Genomic DNA, 17,478 nt, shown 5'->3' on the forward strand with positions numbered 1-17,478 from the left:
CAAAAGAAGGACCGCTTATAGTTGAAAGAAATGGAGTATCTTTTTCCTTTGATGGTCTCAGCCCTACACACAGAGGACACTCAAGGCAAACTTCCAGTCTTTATCTATAGCTATAAAGACGGTACTGAAAGCGGGTGCCTACCTACTCTAAACTTCTCTGGGTACCTTTACTTTACTCGTGAACAGATAAACAGCAAGCTGCCCCAAACAAAGAAAATGGCATTTCTACGAGGAAGGCTTTATAACCCGAAGATATGGAAAAATTCTTGAGGAGACAGGGAAAAGTTCTTAGGAGAAAAGAACAGATTTGTATGGAATTTAGAGTAAGATGCCAAGCGCGCCAACCACAGATGTCCTGATATGAGAAGCAGACACAGGTTTAGGCCGCCCCTGAGGGCTCAGCTTTGCCCCTATGGCTTAGTGGCTGGGCCACCTCAGGCTCGTCCTTTGACATACAATTGCTGTTGAGTTGGATTCAACAACGAGGTTTCAATCAGCCCATCTATGTGTATCCCTATGAATGCGTTGCCACTGTCACTCAATGATTCTTTACAGCTGTGAAACAATAAAAAACATATATTTGGTTTTTATCCCCAGCTCCTGGCACACAGTTCCTAAAATGCTGGGAATTTCCTAAGCGATTAGAGTGTCTTGTGTTCTTTGTAATAAGCCTCTTTCAATCATGCCTAAGTCTTTGCTAATGAGGGGACCCTTGGCGGGCCCCTAGATGGCTTCAGGATGGGGGCTGGTAACAAAGACCAGGCATGATTAGAGGGTTGGTACTTTGAGCCCTACTCCCATGTCCAGGGAGGGGAGAGGGGCTGGAGATTGAGTTCAATCCTCAAAGGCCAATGATTTCATCAATCATGCCCATGTAATAGAGCCTCCACAAAAAACAGGGTTCTTGGAGCTTCTGGGCTGTGCACATACGGAGGTGCAGGGAAGGTGGCACGCCCAGAAAGGGCATGGAAGCTCTGCGCCCCTCCCACCCCCACCCCCTGCCTTATGCACCTGTTCCATTGGGCTTTCCTGAGTTGTATCCTTTATAACAGACCAGGAAATGCAAGTAGTGTTATACTGAGTTCTGTGAGTTGTTCTAGTGAATTACTGAACCTGAGAAAGGGGTTGTAGGAACTCCCAAATTTGTAGTCACCTGGGCAGAAGTGTGGGTGGCCTGGGTACCCCATGTGCGGCTGGTGTCTGAGTTGGGGGCAGACTTGTGGGACTGACCCTTTACCCCATGGGCTCTGTGCTAACCCCAGGTAGCTAGTGTCAGAATTAAACTGAACTGTGGGAAGCCTAGCTGGGGTCGGAGAAACAGAACAACACTTGAGGTATATGTGTCGACATATTTCGGCCTTTACAGAGTCAATATAGTAAGTTGGACCCTGGGCCAACAAAGCAGATCATACAAAAATGCCCCAGTCATTCAGCTGCGTTTGGAAGCATGTTTTTGAGCAACGATCCCTATGCTTGTGATGAGTATAGTAAATGGCAGCGTCCCATCTCTTGCCCACTGGTTGGCGATGAGAGGCAAACCATGAAAAAACCTTTCGTGGAAATGCTCTTCTCTGAACTAACGCCCCAGCATAGCACTAATTCTTCAAAGACAGGAAGCATCAGGGAACACAGTGTCACCCCGAGGAATGCCCTCCTGCTGCTAACACACTTATGTCACCAGCAGGAACCTCCCTTTCAAGAACGTCTCCCTGCTGTTCTGGAATCTGCCTCTGCAGAGACTCCAGGCTAAGCCCTCCATCTCGGCCGTCACAGCGCGTGAGCAGAATGCGGAGCAATGCTGAACAGCCACTGTCGACTCACTCTAAATGCTCTTCTAAGTTGCAGAAACCACTTGCCCCATCTCCACTGCGGACCCTACATAACGAAGCAGCCCACGGAGGCCAGAGGGGGTCCTTCAGCACAAAGCCCCACCAGCGGCCTCTTTCCAGTGGAGAAACACATAGAAGCCTGGAAACTTTGCGATGGAAAGCAGAGATCACTGTGAGCAAAAGCTTTGCAGTCACAATATAACACCTGAGAAGCATTTGGGGTGCGGGGTAGTGAGTTTGATGATTTCTGTCTGCACTGCAATGGACACGTGCCTTCTAGTCTGCTCATTACATGTAAGGCTGGTGCAGCCCCACATGAGCGAACGCCCGCCCCCCTTCCTTGTGAATGTCCGTCAGGCAGCATTCTGTGAAAGGTGAGCTTTGTTAGATACGATTGTGCATCCCAGAAGATTTCGGCCAGGGCTCACCGTCCTGGTGACTTGGGGTGGCTACGCTCCCCCCGAGACTGGAGTGATCTCACTGTGCTCCTCCCACCCAGGGAACTCACAGCCCTTGTCTCCAGGTCTAAGGAGCACTCCGCGGGCCCCGTCCACAGGGACCACCAAGAGCACTAGCATTTGACAAATTGTGTTAACGCAGGCGGCCTGCTGCTGCCGTTTCTCATCATCGCTGGACTCACCTTCTCTAAGGGGGGAGGAGGAGAAAACCTCTTGGCACAGGTGAGAAATATGTCTGGTTCTGGCTTCCCCTTCTTCACGTCGGGGTCGTCGCCCAAGACAGCGTGGTCGAACAGGCCAAAGAACTCCTTGTGCCTGCTGGTCTTCAGCTCGAATGGCACGGACCCCGAGCTGGTGGCGAGTGCGAAGGGCACGCTGTGCTTCCGCAGGTGGTGGATCAGCTTCTCGGCCCCTAGACAGGAGGAGGGACCAGCATTCAGTGAGGTGGAGGAGACACCGGGCCACAAGGACTCCCCACCTAGCTCTGTACGCCCTGACTCTTGCTGCCTCTTCTCAGGAATTATCTGAGCTGAGACATCTTGTCTTAAGAGGGGTTACCAGCTCTGGAACACCCCTACTCTAAACAAAAGTCAAAAAAGCAAGGCAGGGCTTCGCAATAGCACTTCCCGAAGATGCAGAGGGCGATTTTCCCGGAAAGAAACGTTGCTTTGTTGCTGATCCTCTCTTGCTGAAATGTGGAAACCTGGGGCTAGGAGAAGGCCATGGTCCCAGCGGGGCCTCAGTGAGCCAGGTATGTGTTCTTTTTTTTTTTTTTTTTAGTGAGGAAGATTGGCTCTGAGCTAACATCTGTGCCCACCTTCCTCTGCTTTATACGGGACGCTGCCACAGCATGGCTTGATGAGCGGTGCATCGGTCTGAGCCTGGGATATGAACCTGCGAACCCCGGACCGCCAAAGCAGAGCACGTGAACTTAACCACTACGCCACCAGGCCGGCCCCGGGTCAGGTTTGTGATCTGAAGCAATGAATATGCAAGGACTATGCTTTGCATGTTTTCTGAGAAAACCCTGTACTCTACAGAAAGCCATTCAATGAATGGTTCCTCAGGCTGCTAGAGAGACGGAATCAAGAAACGGCTTCCACCAGAGGCTGAGGGAAGGCCGCAGCTGAAGGAAAGCTGTGGCGCTAAGTAATAAGGGATCAGAGAGTACAATAAACCTCGCTGGAGGCAGCTGAACAACAACCACCCCTGAAAGGAACATTTCCCACGCTCTCATTAACTAAGAGGGTTAAGTACAGGGAACACACAGGTTAACAGTTCTCCATAGAGCCAATGAAGAGAGGGCTGGTCATCAGAAACGTGAGTCAGGAAGGCTGAGTATGGAAACAGTAACATCTAAATACACACACAGTGCTATGGCTATCTAAAAATACTATTTTAAATAATCACATAATCATGACTGTTTTAATCATCACGTGAGACAATGTCCCTGCTTTCTCAATTGCTGCAGAAAAGACTGACCTGGTCATTTTCTCAAACACCGGAAACCACTCAGGAAGGCAACAGATACTGTGAGTTCCTGACGCTTTAGGGAAACAGGCCTAGGAGATGCTGGGAGGAAGGTGTGGATCTCAACTCCACACCAGGACAAAGCTAAAACTCTGTGAAGAATAAAGCAAAATCTAGCACTCTGCTGGATGTAACGTTTACAAACGAAACAGAGAGACTTCAGATCTCGAATGATCAGGTGCATGGAGGATGCAGAGAAAATTGGGGACGAAGGGAACATCTGCCCACTGAGAGTCTCTTCACCTCACCTCACCTCCTTTTTATGCATAACCAGCAAGATACTGGCGCCTCTTCTCCTGAGATGTAAGTTACCTTATGACAAAGACTCAAATACCAACATTAGGCCCACCAGTGAAAAGGTGAACTCTGGGTAATAGATTCTACTTGTTCAAGGCTCCCACCTGTGCCCCAAGCTGACAGTCTAGGGGAGCATCCTTCCTGCCTCTTCCAGCTTCTGGGGGCTCCAGGCATCCCTTGGCTTGTGGCCCCATCACTCTGATCTCTGCCTCTGTCTTCACATGGCTTCTCCTCTGTGTCTATGTCCCTCCTCTTCTTCTCTTCTAAGGTCACTAGTGCTATGGACTGAATGGTTGTGTCCCCCAAATTCCTATGTTGAATCCTATCCCCAATGTGATGGTATTAGGAGGGTCTTTGGGAGGTGATGAGGTCATGAGGGTGGAGCCCCCATGAAGAGGATTATTTTTTCGGAATTACAGTAAAATATATCTCAAGTATATCTTAGAATATAGGGCAAAAATTCTAGAAGGAAAACCACTTCAAAGGCTAGGGTGGATAAGGAAGAAAAAGGATATTTGTGTGCCTAATACATTATGGGTGCCTTGTGTGTCAGGAGTCTCTTTCATGGTTTAACCCTAGGTTTAGCCTTGTAGGTTAAACCATGTAGGTTTGTAGGTTTGTAGGTTAAACCATGTAGGTTTGTAGGTTTGTAGGTTAAACCATGAAAGAGACTCCAGGTCAAATATTAACTGTATGGACAAATCCTTAGCTAGATTAAGAAAAAGAGAGAGAAGACTCAAATAAGTAAAATCAGAAATGAAAGAGGAGACATTAAAACCAAGGCCACAGAAATAAAAAAAGATTGAAGGAGAATAATATGCAAATGTATATGCCAACAAATTGGCCAACCAAGAAGAAACAGATAAACTCATAGAAACATACAAACTACCAAGATTAAATCAGAAAAAAATAGAAAGCCTGGTCACACCTATAACTAGTAAGGAGATTGGCTCAGTAATCAGAAAAGTCCAGGACCAGATGGCCTCACTGGAGAACTTTACCAAACATTTAAAGAAGAATTAACACCAATACCCCTCAAACTTTTCCAAAAAACTGAATAGGAGGGTACACTCCAAAACTCATTCTGTGAGGCCAGCGTTACCCTGACACCAAAGCCAGACAAAGACACTATAAGAAAACTACAGATCAGTAATCTCTGATAAATATTGATGTAAAAATACTCAACAAAATACCAGCAAACTGATTTCAACAGCACATTAAAAGGATTATACACCACGATCAGGTGGGATTTATTCCTGGAATGCAAGGATGGTTTGACACATGAAAATCAATGTGAGACACTATATTAACAAAATGATGGACAAAAACCACAGATCATCCCAAGTGATGCAGAAAAAGCATCTGACAAAACTCAACACCGTTTCTAAACACTCAAACTAGGAATAGAAGAAAACTACCTCAACATAATAAAGGGCCATATATGAAAAGCCCACAGCTGACATCATACTCAATAGAAAAAGGCTAAAAGCTTTTCCTCTGTGATCAGGAATGAGATGACAATGCTTTCTCTTGCCACTTCTATTCAACAGAGTACTGGAAGTCCTAGCCAGAGCATTTAGGCAAAAAAAAGAAATAAAAGTATTCAAATTGAAAAGGAAGAAGTAACGTTGTCTCTGTTCACAGATGACACAATCTTATATGTAGAAAACCCTAAAGATTCCACACACACACACACAACTGTCAGAATTAGTAAACAAATTCAGCAACACTGCAGAATACAAAAATCAACATGCAAAAATCAGTTGCGTTTCTATACAGTAACAATGAACAATCTGAAAAGAAAATAAAAATTCCATTTACAATAGCATCAAAAAGAAACAAGCTTAATCAAAAAGGTGAAAGACTTGTACACTGAAACTACTAGACATTGCTGAAAGAAATTAAAGAAGAAGACACCAATAAATGAAAACACATCCCATGTTCATGTACTGGAAGATTTGATATTATTAAAATGTCCATACTACCCAAAAAGCCATATAGATTCAAAGCATCTCTATCAAAACTCCAATGCTTTTGCTACAGAAATACAGAAATCCATCCTAAAATTTATATGGACTCTTAAGGGACCCAGAATAGCCAAAAGAATATTGAAAAAGAACAACAAAGTTGGAGGTCTCACACTTTCTGATTTCAAAACATATTACAAACTAAATTAATCAAAACAATGTGGTGCTGGCATACAGAAAGACCTATAGACCAGTGGAATAGAATAGTGAGTGCAGAAATAAACCCTCACATAGAGGGTCGAAGATCTTCAACAAGGGTGCCAACACCTTTGAATGGGGAAAGGACAGTCTCCTGAACAAATGGTGTTGGGAAAAACGAATCTCCACATGCAAAAGAATGAAGCTGGACCTTCACCCTATACCATATACAAAAAATTAACTCAAAATCCATTAAAGAGCTAGACATAAGACATAAAACTATACAATTCCCAAAGGAAAACAGAGGGAGAAAGCTTTATGACATTGGATTTTGTAATGACGTCTTGGATATGACACTGAAAGCTCAGGAAAGACCAAAAACAGCCAACGGGACTGAATCAAACCTAAAAAGTTCTGCGCATCAAAGGTCATAATCCAGAGTGAAAAGGCAACGTATGGAACGGGAGAAAATATTTGCAAATCATATATCTGACAAAGATTTTATATGCAGAATATACAAAGAATTCCTAGAACTCAACAAGAAAAAACCAAATGATGCTATTAAAAAATGAGCAAAGGACTTGAATTGACATTTCTCCAGAGAAGATACACAAATGGCCAACAGCATCTGAAACGATGCTCCACATGACTAAGCAATAGAGAAACACAAATCAAAACCACAACGATACCACTTCACACACATTATGATGGCTACTATCACAAAAACACAGAAAATAACAAGTGTTGGTGAAAATGTGGAGAAACTGGAACCCTTGTGGACTCTTGGAGGGAAAACAAAATGGTGCAGCCATGCTGGAAAACACTACGGTGGTTTCTTAAAAGATTAAAAATAGAATTATCAGATAATCCAATAATACCACTTCTGGATATATACCCAAAAGAGAACAGGATCTCAAAGAGGTACCTGCACTCCCAGGTTCACAGCATTATTCACAATAGCCAAGAAGAGGAAATAAGTCAAGTGTCTATCGACAAATGAATGGATAAACAAAATGTGGTCTATCCAAACAATGGAATATTATTCAGTCTTAAAAAGGCAGAAAATGCTGACACGTGCTACAACATGTATGAACCTTGAGTACGTTATGCTAAGTTCAAAAAGTCAGTCACAAAAGGACAAATATATGAGTCCATTTATATGAGGTCCCCAGAGGAGTCAAATTCACAGAGACAGAAAGTAGAATGGTGTTACCAGGGGCCAGAGGGAGGGAGGAACAGGGTGTGAGTGTTTCACGGGGACAGTTTCAGTTTTGCAAGATAAAAACGTTTTAGAGATGGATGGTAGTGATGGTTACACAACAAAGTGAACACAGTTAACATTACTGAACTGTACACTTAAAAACAGATAAGATGGTAAGTTTTAAGCTATGTGTTTCTTACCATGATTAAAAAAACTTAGCTGTATGGATGTGTTTCCATCCTTAAGGCTTGCCAGGGTAACACAATGCAGAAAGGCAGCAGATGCAGCGAGTGTGTATCATGGTGCTTGTACCCACATCTGAGGGTCACACATCCACGTGTGTGCACACGTGTGTGTTCGTGTGTATGTGTGTGTAATCTAAGAACAGCCCACATGGTTTCTATGTGACTTATTAGCAGGGCCCTTTACAGGAAATTCTCCAGTTCCAGGTAACATTCAACCTGCACCTTTGGATTTATATATAAATATAAATAACACAAGTTTCAAAAATGACTGTGAGTCATATTAACACAATTTTCAATCTAAAATTACTGCTATAACTGTAAATTTTTTCTCCCCTCGCACCAGGAATTCTAAAGCCCGAGTATTTACTTTTCTTCCTGAAAGAATCTTAAAATAGTACTCCATTTTTAAGCATTTTTTGGCCCCGTAATCTAGAACATTCTTGACCTTCTCCCTTTTAGCAAGAAACAGCAGGCAATTCAGTTCTGATCGATCTTCAGCTAACAAGCCCCAAGGGAGAAAAGTCATCTTACCGTTAAAGGAAAGCAAGTAAAGAAAGGGTAAAGGGCATAGAAACAGACATGCTGAAAATGAATTATGCCTTTGACTTTTTTTAAAAACGTAAGCTTCTTTAGGGAGATTTATCTGCTTGCCTATTGTCAATTTGTTAAAGTTTGAATAGTTGCTGAAACATTAATCCTGTATCAGACTTTGAAAAGAGAAAGGCAAAGCCATCTATTAAAGTTAAACTTGGAAGCAATTCTTTCATGAATCCAATCTTTACATAATATTGATACAAACAAAATTCAAACATTTTTGGACCTCGGAGTCAGTGAAAGGAATGTATACGATTTTAAGAAGCCCTTAAAGACAAGATTGAATCACAGCCCACAACAGTGTCGACCACACTCTCTCTGGAGTACCTCTGAGCCTCAAACAAGAAGAGAATTCTCTGAGAAGTTATCAAGACAAAAGAACAGACTAAGCACGCCCCGCATTAGACTTGAGTAATCTAGACTGACAACAACATTGCTAATAGTCACAAACATAATCCTGAAAACAGCGAGGGGATGGCACCTGGCATCAGACCGGCCGTGGGGAACAATGCAGTTAACTTCGCCTGGGTCTCTTCCACCAGCTCCTCCGTGGATATGGGGAGCTGCAGGACATCGATGACGATCTGGGCCACCTCGAATGCCTTCTTGCCCATAACCAGGGCCTTCACATCCCAGGTGAAATCCTTCTCATAGCGAGCACACACTTCTTGAAACACCACTGAATACAGCGGTTCGGTATCTGCAGAAACAAAGACAAGACAAAGACATTGAGATTTTCAGGGCGCACACTATGTTCACATGCAGTCTCTATCAGATAAAGCGTCTATGTACACCGTGTAGGTCACATGCAGGAAGAAAGCCTTCTGCAGAGACCTGTAGAAATGGTGGAACGTTCGCAGGTCATTAGGACTAAACAAGGCCTTGGGCGGCCTCCTCAGTCTGCTGGGCTATCTTCGGAGCTGCGATCCAGAAAGTGAAAAAGTGGGAGAGAAATAAGTCTACCTGATGGTTAAATTGTCTTTTATTTAACATGTATGTATCTGAGTCTAAATATGCACTTGGGATCATGAACTCCATCCGAGGCTACATGAGCTCGTCACCTGGTATTTCCAAGCGTGCCTAGAGACAGGCATGCACAAGGGCCTGTGTGTGTGGCCCTCTGCTGTTAGGGACACTTTCACGGCCCTGGGAGACTCCTCCCAACAGGAGCGCCTGGTGGTGTGTGCTGCTGTGAAGCCCCACCTGAGAACGGACCCTTCTGTATAGGCCTGAGTAGGGAAAACACACCTCCTGTGTTTCCCCTTTGCTCTCACACTAATCCACACTCACAACACTCCTGTCACCAGATGTGGGGGGCTTTGTCTCAAAGCTGGGTGTCCCATAATTCAACTCAATTCTGACACCATCTACCCGGAGTTAGCATCAGATCCCACAGGTTAAGGGCGCAGTCCCACAACACTGCTCCTCCTCCCCAAAACACACACTTCAGACGCCAATTGCAAGGCCAGCTGTCACCTGTGCTTCTGATCGCTTGGCTCTAAGTCAGATGTTCAATTAATTTGCTAGAGCTGCTCATAGAACTCAGAGAAATATTTTACTTACTAGATCACTGGTTTATCACAAAAGGATATGATAAAGGATACGGATGAACATCCAGAGGGAAGAGATGCGTAGGGCAAGGTATGTGGGAGGGGGCATGGAGCTTCTGTGCCCTCTCCCAGCGCACCATTCCCATGGCACGTCCTGGAAGTTCTCCGACCCCCGTACTCTGGGAGATTTTTATGGAGGATCCCTCACATAGGCATGATGGATCATAAACTCCATTTCCAGCCCCTCTCCCCTTCCTGGGAGGATAGGAGATGGGGCTGAAAGGTCCAAGCTACCGATTACAGCTTGGTTTCTCTGGTGACCAGCCTCATCCAGAAGCCCACCCAGAGTCGCCTCATTAGCACAAAAGACACTCTGATCAGCCAGGAAATTCCAAGGGATTTAGAAGCTGGATGTCAGGAAGCAGGGTCAAAGACCAAAGATTAGAACAAAAGATGCTCCTCGTGCTCTTACCACTTAGGGAATTACAGGGGTTTGGGGAGCTCTGTGCCAGCAACCAGGGGCAGAGACCAAAATATATCTATCTCCTATTATCTCACAAGGTCTCACCGGGTAACGGTGAAAACCTGGCCTGCGAATTAGATCCCAGGGTGGCACTTTCTAGGGGTAAAGCCTCAGGCAACTTACTTAACCTCCAGGGGCCTCCCTCTCACATTAACAGGAGGTGAACAAGACTACTGGTAATAACAGTACTGATACTACTAACATACAGTATAGTTAATCATATACAATAAATATAGAGCAAATTATATACAATATAATATATAGTACCATCTATATTTATATTTAATGTTTTTATATATTTATATTTAATATACAGTATTAATGGTACTGATACTACTACTGATACTAGTACTATGAAAGTACAGTAGTACCCTTGTGAGAACTAACCACTTCAGAGGCTGGATGTAATGTTCTCAGAATGGAAATTCCAGTTCTAATTAGCTATGAGGTCAACCACCCTAACTTTAGCATTAAGGTCACATATGGGTCAAGAAGCAACATTAATGGTACCTATTCTGTACTGAATTTGTGCAGTTTCACCCAATAACGGTTCCTGAAAAGAGCTGAGTGACTTCAATGGCTTTTAACTGGTTTTCCCACAAGCAGATGGAAAAATACAATCCTGGTGCCTAAATACTACTTCCGTTTCCTTTAAGATAATATTTGGGAAACCCAGCATGTGGTGAAGAAAAGGTAGACAGAAAGAGAAGGGAGTGGGGTGTGTGCAAACCTATGAACCTATGTTCTGAACCTATGAATCAACAGACGTGTCTATATATATTTACGGTGATACACATGTTCATAGATTTATGTGCACACAAGTTTACACACTTATCTACGACTGCCTGAATCCATTTAGAAAGTTGTCAGGGTATGAATTGCTCAGGAATGAGAGAGCTATGGTACTTTAACCCTGGAGTATCTGCTCCTCCCCAGACACCCAGTCTGAGGGTTGTCTGCAGCACAGGCGGCACCCTGAGTCTGCGGACAACGGAAGGCAGAGGGCTGTCTCTTCTGAGCCATTGCAACTCTGGTGTCACCTGGGCTGTATCATTTGCATTCTTCTCACGGAAGGTGAAGGGTCCCCGGAGCAATAGACCACATCCACCACCTTTTGGCCAAATCCATGACCCCAGGCGAAAGGTAGTTCTTCTGCAAGTGAAAGTCTCCCACATTGGTGGCTACAACCTCTACCTTAGGTGGCATCTCTAACCAGGGGTGTCTGCTGCAGTTTCCACAGCTCTATGCTCACAGGACTAGCTAGGCTCATAAATTCAGCAAGGATGTTCTGGCCGCCAGCTCTGTGGGTGTCACCCAGCGCTAGCTACCCTCCTAGTCCCTGGCTCACCGCAGGTACTGGGGAATCTCGCTCTTGCTGGCTGCACAGGCTGAAGCAGGCACCCTCGCTCCCTCCCCTGTGAACTCTGGGGACCGTGCTCCCTGTGAACCTGGCTCTTCCCTCAGCTTTCAGGGCGGGCCGCGCCCCCTGCCTGCTTCTCCCAGCTGCTGACTCCGCCCCTCCTCTCACTGCCCCTCTGAATGTCACCCCTGGACCCGCAGCCCCATGGTGGGATGCTTTGGCCTCGACAGCGACCAGAAACAGAAAGAACTTTTCTTTTCCAGGCAAAACCACCCACAGCTGCGTATCAGGTACAACTTCATCGTTAGCACTTGAACTATTTTGATCCTTGTTTTTCGACCACAGGCTGGATTTTACTGGACACAGTAAAGCACACACAACAAACAGATCTCAGAATCTCCACCCTCATGGGTACTTGAAACTGCTCCGGCATGACCCCTGGATTGAGGATAAGCGCCTGCCCTTTGTTCTGTTTGGTTTTTTGGTACAAAAGATGGTAGGACTTGAGGAAAAGCCTTCCTGGAGACATCTGTAGAAGAAGCCAGTGTTTGGATAATAACCAGAGTGGCTCAGGGTTTTCTAGAAAGGACCCTGCACTTAGTCACACACTGGAGGGAAGGGCCAGCCCACACTTGTCCTCACTGGTGAAAAAGCCATCTAGGGTGGAGGGTCGCCCGTAATGCACGCTCCTTCTCTGTTCGTCTTCCCTGGGAGGGGGAAGGAGTGAGGCTCGCAGGGCACGGACACGGACAGACTGGCGGTGAGGCAGGATGTTTCCCTTTCTTCCCTTGAACGCTTTTTCTTCTAGTAGGTGACAGAGGAAGATGCTGACAAAAGGAAACCGTAGGCACCAAGCGAGTGAGAAACTAGTGTCAGGTCTGAAAGACAAGAGGGCGAGGAAAAGGAGCAGAGGCCAGGCAGGAAGACGCACGTAGTATTCCGGGCCCCTTGCTAAAGCAAGGGGCTGAGAAAGAAGAAAGGGGCATGAAAAAATTCTAATTCCAAAGGCAGAGAAATAACTATATCCTTTTAAAATGATTTAAACGGTGTTTATCTGAAGCTTAGAAAGTCACAGAGCTTTTAATTTAAAAGACACAGACTGGAGGGATTATAAATCTGTGGGAGACTGCCCAGACAGCCACTTTTCTTCACAATTTAGATAAAATCATCCCAAATCCTCAGCGAATAAGCAAGGATCTAAAGAAGCAATTAAGGTCCTCAGATCCGAGGCTGGCTATGCCAGCTGATGACAGCAAACTTGGAATTAAAGGGACAGCATTTTAAAAGGAAACAAGTCTCCAGAAGCTAAAATGAAGGAGGATAAAATAGCCGTGCCAAGCTATCAAATGCATATGCTCCCTTGCTCACGAGCTTCAGGCTTTGCGGCTTGCCTCAGTGATATTTTTCACAGGAAACTCAACATGGTTTTGAACACACGACAGCCACATAAAAACTACCTTCCTTAGGCGTGTTAGAATAATATTCCGCGTAAAGGCAAACCTCACTCCTTGACGGAACCCAGGCAGAAGTGTGGACAGCTGCTGCAGGTGAAGCCATCAGGTGGGTGGTGATGGGAGGGCATCAGATGCGAGATGGAAACTCGGCCACCAGGGCCCAGACGCCGCAACGTTGACATTTTCATCATGAGCAGCATGCGTGGTTCCCAGGTGGGAAATGTAAGGCTTTCGAGTTTAAATTCACTGAACTATTAGAGAAGGCATCATAGCACCTGGAGGCAGGCTACGCATGGGGCCGCTAAGTTTTGTCTAAGGCTGAGGTTCTGTAATTGTAATGTAATTAGTACCATCTTTTATCATTGAGCACGCATTTAAATGTTTGCTGAGTCCATCCCTGGCTCTCGGAGGATGGCATCAGTTTGCGTGTCACCCCATAAAGAGCAAGAGGTGAGGGCACTTCCCCACGTCTCCCTTGCAGGAAACTGTACTCCCTGACCGTGCACACAGGCACCTAATTCCAATCTGAAAAACCGTGAGTTCCATTATTTAATAGCAAAACACCTTAATCAACCCGTCACTAGCGAGCATCTGTTATGACACCTGATTTTCCAGCCGAATCCCGTTTTCGTTTCCATACAAGGCCTAGAATGAGGTACTGGGAGAAAGCAAGGTGTCAGGAATCTGAGGGATGAGCAGTGAAGTTCCAGCTCAGCCACTTTTTAGCTGTGTGTCCTGGGACGAGTTTCTTCACCTCTCTGACTTGTAGTTTCTGTCGGGGGGACTATGGCAGCCACTGGGCTGCAGAAGAGGGGGGTCAGAAGACTAGGTGTAGCGGGGCAGCAGGTGCTCTGAAGCCAGGTGGCCTGGGTTTGAGGCCCTGCTCTGCAGCTGACCAGCTGCTGACGTCTGCTGAAACGTGCTCAGCCCCTTGCTGGGCCTCGGTTTACCTATCCATAAATCCGAAGGTGTGTATCACACACCTTCTAGGCAGTTGTGTCAATTAAGTGGCATCATCTATGCAGAGATCTGAGCACCGTGCCTGGCCAGAGTGAACCCCTAGCTCCAGCGTGTGAAATTATCAGGGGGCATCTGCCTGGTAGCTGCTCTGCGGAACGCTCTTAGTTGTCATTTGTGAGTTAAGAGAAAGTTAGAAGATCTGCTTTCTCTGTGTACCCCCAGGCTCCAATAACGGCAAAGACAGCTTTAATCTGGCAAATTAAAGTGCCTGTACCAAATATTTTACTTAACAACAACAACAAAAAAAACCCAAACTATTAACTATTTGGAATTCATTCACGAAAGTATTGCACCTGCCAGGAGCCGGCCCGGTGGCACGGCGGTTAAGTGCACGTGCTCGGGTTCGGATCCTGGGCGCACACTGACACACTGCTTGTCAAGCCATGCTGTGGCAGCGTCCCATGCAAAGTAGAGGAAGATGGGCACGGATGTTAGCCCAGGGCCAGTCTTCCTCAGCAAAAAGAGGAGAGTTGGCATGGATGTTAGCTCAGGGCTGATCTTCCTCACCAAAAAAAAAAAAAAAAAAAAAAAATCGCACCTTCCAGGCACATGGGACTAGCTTCATAAATGCTGGTTAACTGTCCGGCCTGGTACAGGAACATAATTCCTTGTCCCCAGTTCCATAATCCATAAACTTCTGGAAACATAAGTTTTCATGTAGCAGCAAAACCTGACTTGGACTAGCACGTGGTGGTTTTAATGTTTAATATTTACCACACCGTGTGTGAATCTTCACAGACTTCTCTACAGAAATACCAATGGGTTTGATTACGGGTGCTGCCCCAGACCCCACTCCCAGAGACTGTATACATCACAGAACATATGCATTCTAATACCTCTTTAAAATAACAATTAAAAAAATCTAAATACAACTGACTCCACAGGTTTCAGAAAAGGGAATCTGAACCCACATTGGTTACGGCTTCCTAGTCAAGTCATACCTTGCATATCTTGAATAAAGCAATTTAATGCTTTTCAAAACTTAGTATATCTTGAAAATAGTCTTACTTTTATTATTTCCACTTATAAAAAAATAATGGGAGGGGGTGATGTAAAGCCAGTGTTTTGTTGTTAACAGACAAGTTAGTTCCGTAAAGATACAGAACACGTTTTCACAGGGAAAGGCCCATCTTGAGCTAAAATCAAATGATCACAACCTGGCAGAAGTGAAGACATAGTATAGACTGCATGCCTTCTCTCACCCAGAAATATAGCAGTGTTTCTGAATGCAGTGAAAACCACATATTTTAAATGTGCAATGGCTTCAATAATAAAAACCCAGCATACAGTACATTTTGATGAAAGGGCTGGTGTCATTTTTCTAAGCCATCTTGATAGTACACGGTAGGTAACTGGTAATTGGTGAATAGATTTTTTTTTTTTAATTCACTGATTTTGTTCTTCTAAGATAGTCTACCACTGATTTCCTTAACCCCCTGGTTCTCAAAGTGTGGTCCATGGATCAGCAGCATCAGGAATGAGACCAAAACAGGCTTTGCTGAGTTAATGAATCAGTGATCAGAACTGAAAAGCCCATTAATGTTTGCTGAAAAAATACACAAAGGAACAAATACCTGTAAAGGTAAGGGAAACTTTACCTACAGTCAAATACTACAGAGGGAAACTTTGCAAAAAGAGTGATTAAGAAAATGTCGGTATAGGGGCCAGCCCAGTGGCATAGTGGTTGAGTTTGCAGTCTCTGCTTCGGTGGCCCAGGGTCCGTGGGTTCGAATCCCGGGCACGGACCTACAGCACTCATCAAGCCATGCTGTGGCGGTGTCCCACATACAAAATGGAGGAAGGTTGGCACAGACGTTAGCTCACGGCCAATCTTCCTCAAGCAAAAAGAGGAGGATGGGCAACACATGTTAGCTCAGGGCCAATCTTCCTCACCAAAAAAAAAAAAAAAAAAGAAAGAAAGAAAGAAAATGCCAGTACATAAACCAGAATGTTTTTCCCAGCTGAAGACCTACTGAAATGTCATCCTCTGCTAACCCGGACCACCTGGTGTCCAAGAAACTCCCCAGACCCGAAAACAGAAGTCAGGCAGAGGGACATCAGAGCCACACTCGGTCCTAGCAGTATGGGGAGGAGAAAGAAAACAAGAGGATGCTGACCTGAGATGATGAGAAGGGCGGTGACGGGTTCTCCAGCAAACACTGCAGGATCTGACCCGCTGACAGCACTCAAGTGCTCTCCCCCACAGCCACTAACACCCCCCGTGCTTCACGCACATGGGAGTGAGCCTTTCATTGTCTTCACTGCAGCTGTTGAACCTTTACAAGTAGGCCTGCATGTAAAAGGCAGTGCTTCCTTTGTTTAGGAATGTAAAAGACTGGACAAAAAAAAAGAACTTCAACCCTTAGTACCATAAACCTAGATGTTGTGGACATCCAAACCATAATTGTAAAACTTCTAGAAGAAAATGCAGGAGAACACCTTGGTAATGGTGGGTTATATGAAGATTTCATACACAGACCACAAAAACCAAGAGCCTTGGAGAACATCTGGATAAAGGGGCTTTCGTCAAAATTTAAAGACACCGGTAAGAAAACAAAAGGCAAGCCACCGATTGAGAGAAAATATTTGCAACACACACAACTTGTATCCAGAATAAAGAACCAAACTTGACAACTCGATGATGAGATGAACAAGGTGTAGTATATGGAATAACAGTCCCTCAAAGATGCCCGCACCCCAATCCCCAGAACCTGTGACCATCTACCCCACACGGCAAAAGGAACTTTGCAGGTGTGATTAAGTTAAGGATCTTGAGATGGCGAGGCGATCCTGGATTATGTGGGTGGGCCCAAAGTCATCACAACGGTCTTTCTAAGAGGGAGGCAGAAGGTCAGAATCAGAGGAGGTGTGAGGACAGAAGCAGAGGCTGGGTGATGTGAGGCCACAAGCCAAGGAACGTGGGTGGCCTCTAGAAGCTGGAAAGGCAGGAGAACAGATTCTCCTCTAAAGCCTCCAGAAGGAAAGCAGCCCTGTCAACACCTTGACTTGAGCCCATCAAGACTGATTTTGGACTTGTGGCGCCCCAACTATAAGATCATAAACGTGTGCTGTTTTAAGCCACTATTTGTCATAATTTGTTACAGCCACAATAAGAAACTAATACAGAACCCAACATAAAAACCACTTTGGAAAACAGTTTCTTAAAAAGTTAAGTATGTGCCTACCGTGCAACCACTAGCAATAAAAACGAAAAGAACTATTGGTACACACAATCACATGAATGTGTTTCAA

General features: G+C 45.1%; 1 protein-coding gene across 2 annotated transcripts in view; it reads right to left on the reverse strand.

Annotated features, from left to right (window-relative positions):
• PUDP (pseudouridine 5'-phosphatase) overlaps window positions 1-17,478 on the reverse strand; it is a 54,614-nt gene that overhangs the window by 11,973 nt on the left and 25,163 nt on the right. For both annotated transcript variants that reach the window (XM_058535390.1, XM_058535389.1), the window contains exons 2-3: window positions 8,801-9,019; window positions 2,470-2,699 (exon numbers count right to left, since the gene is read on the reverse strand). In XM_058535390.1, the coding sequence (XP_058391373.1) occupies window positions 2,470-2,699; window positions 8,801-9,019 (449 nt within the window). The remainder of the gene's footprint in view (window positions 1-2,469; window positions 2,700-8,800; window positions 9,020-17,478) is intronic.

The sequence above is a fragment of the Diceros bicornis genome, chromosome X (genome assembly GCF_020826845.1).
Source record: "Diceros bicornis minor isolate mBicDic1 chromosome X, mDicBic1.mat.cur, whole genome shotgun sequence".
Lineage (NCBI taxonomy): Eukaryota > Metazoa > Chordata > Mammalia > Perissodactyla > Rhinocerotidae > Diceros > Diceros bicornis.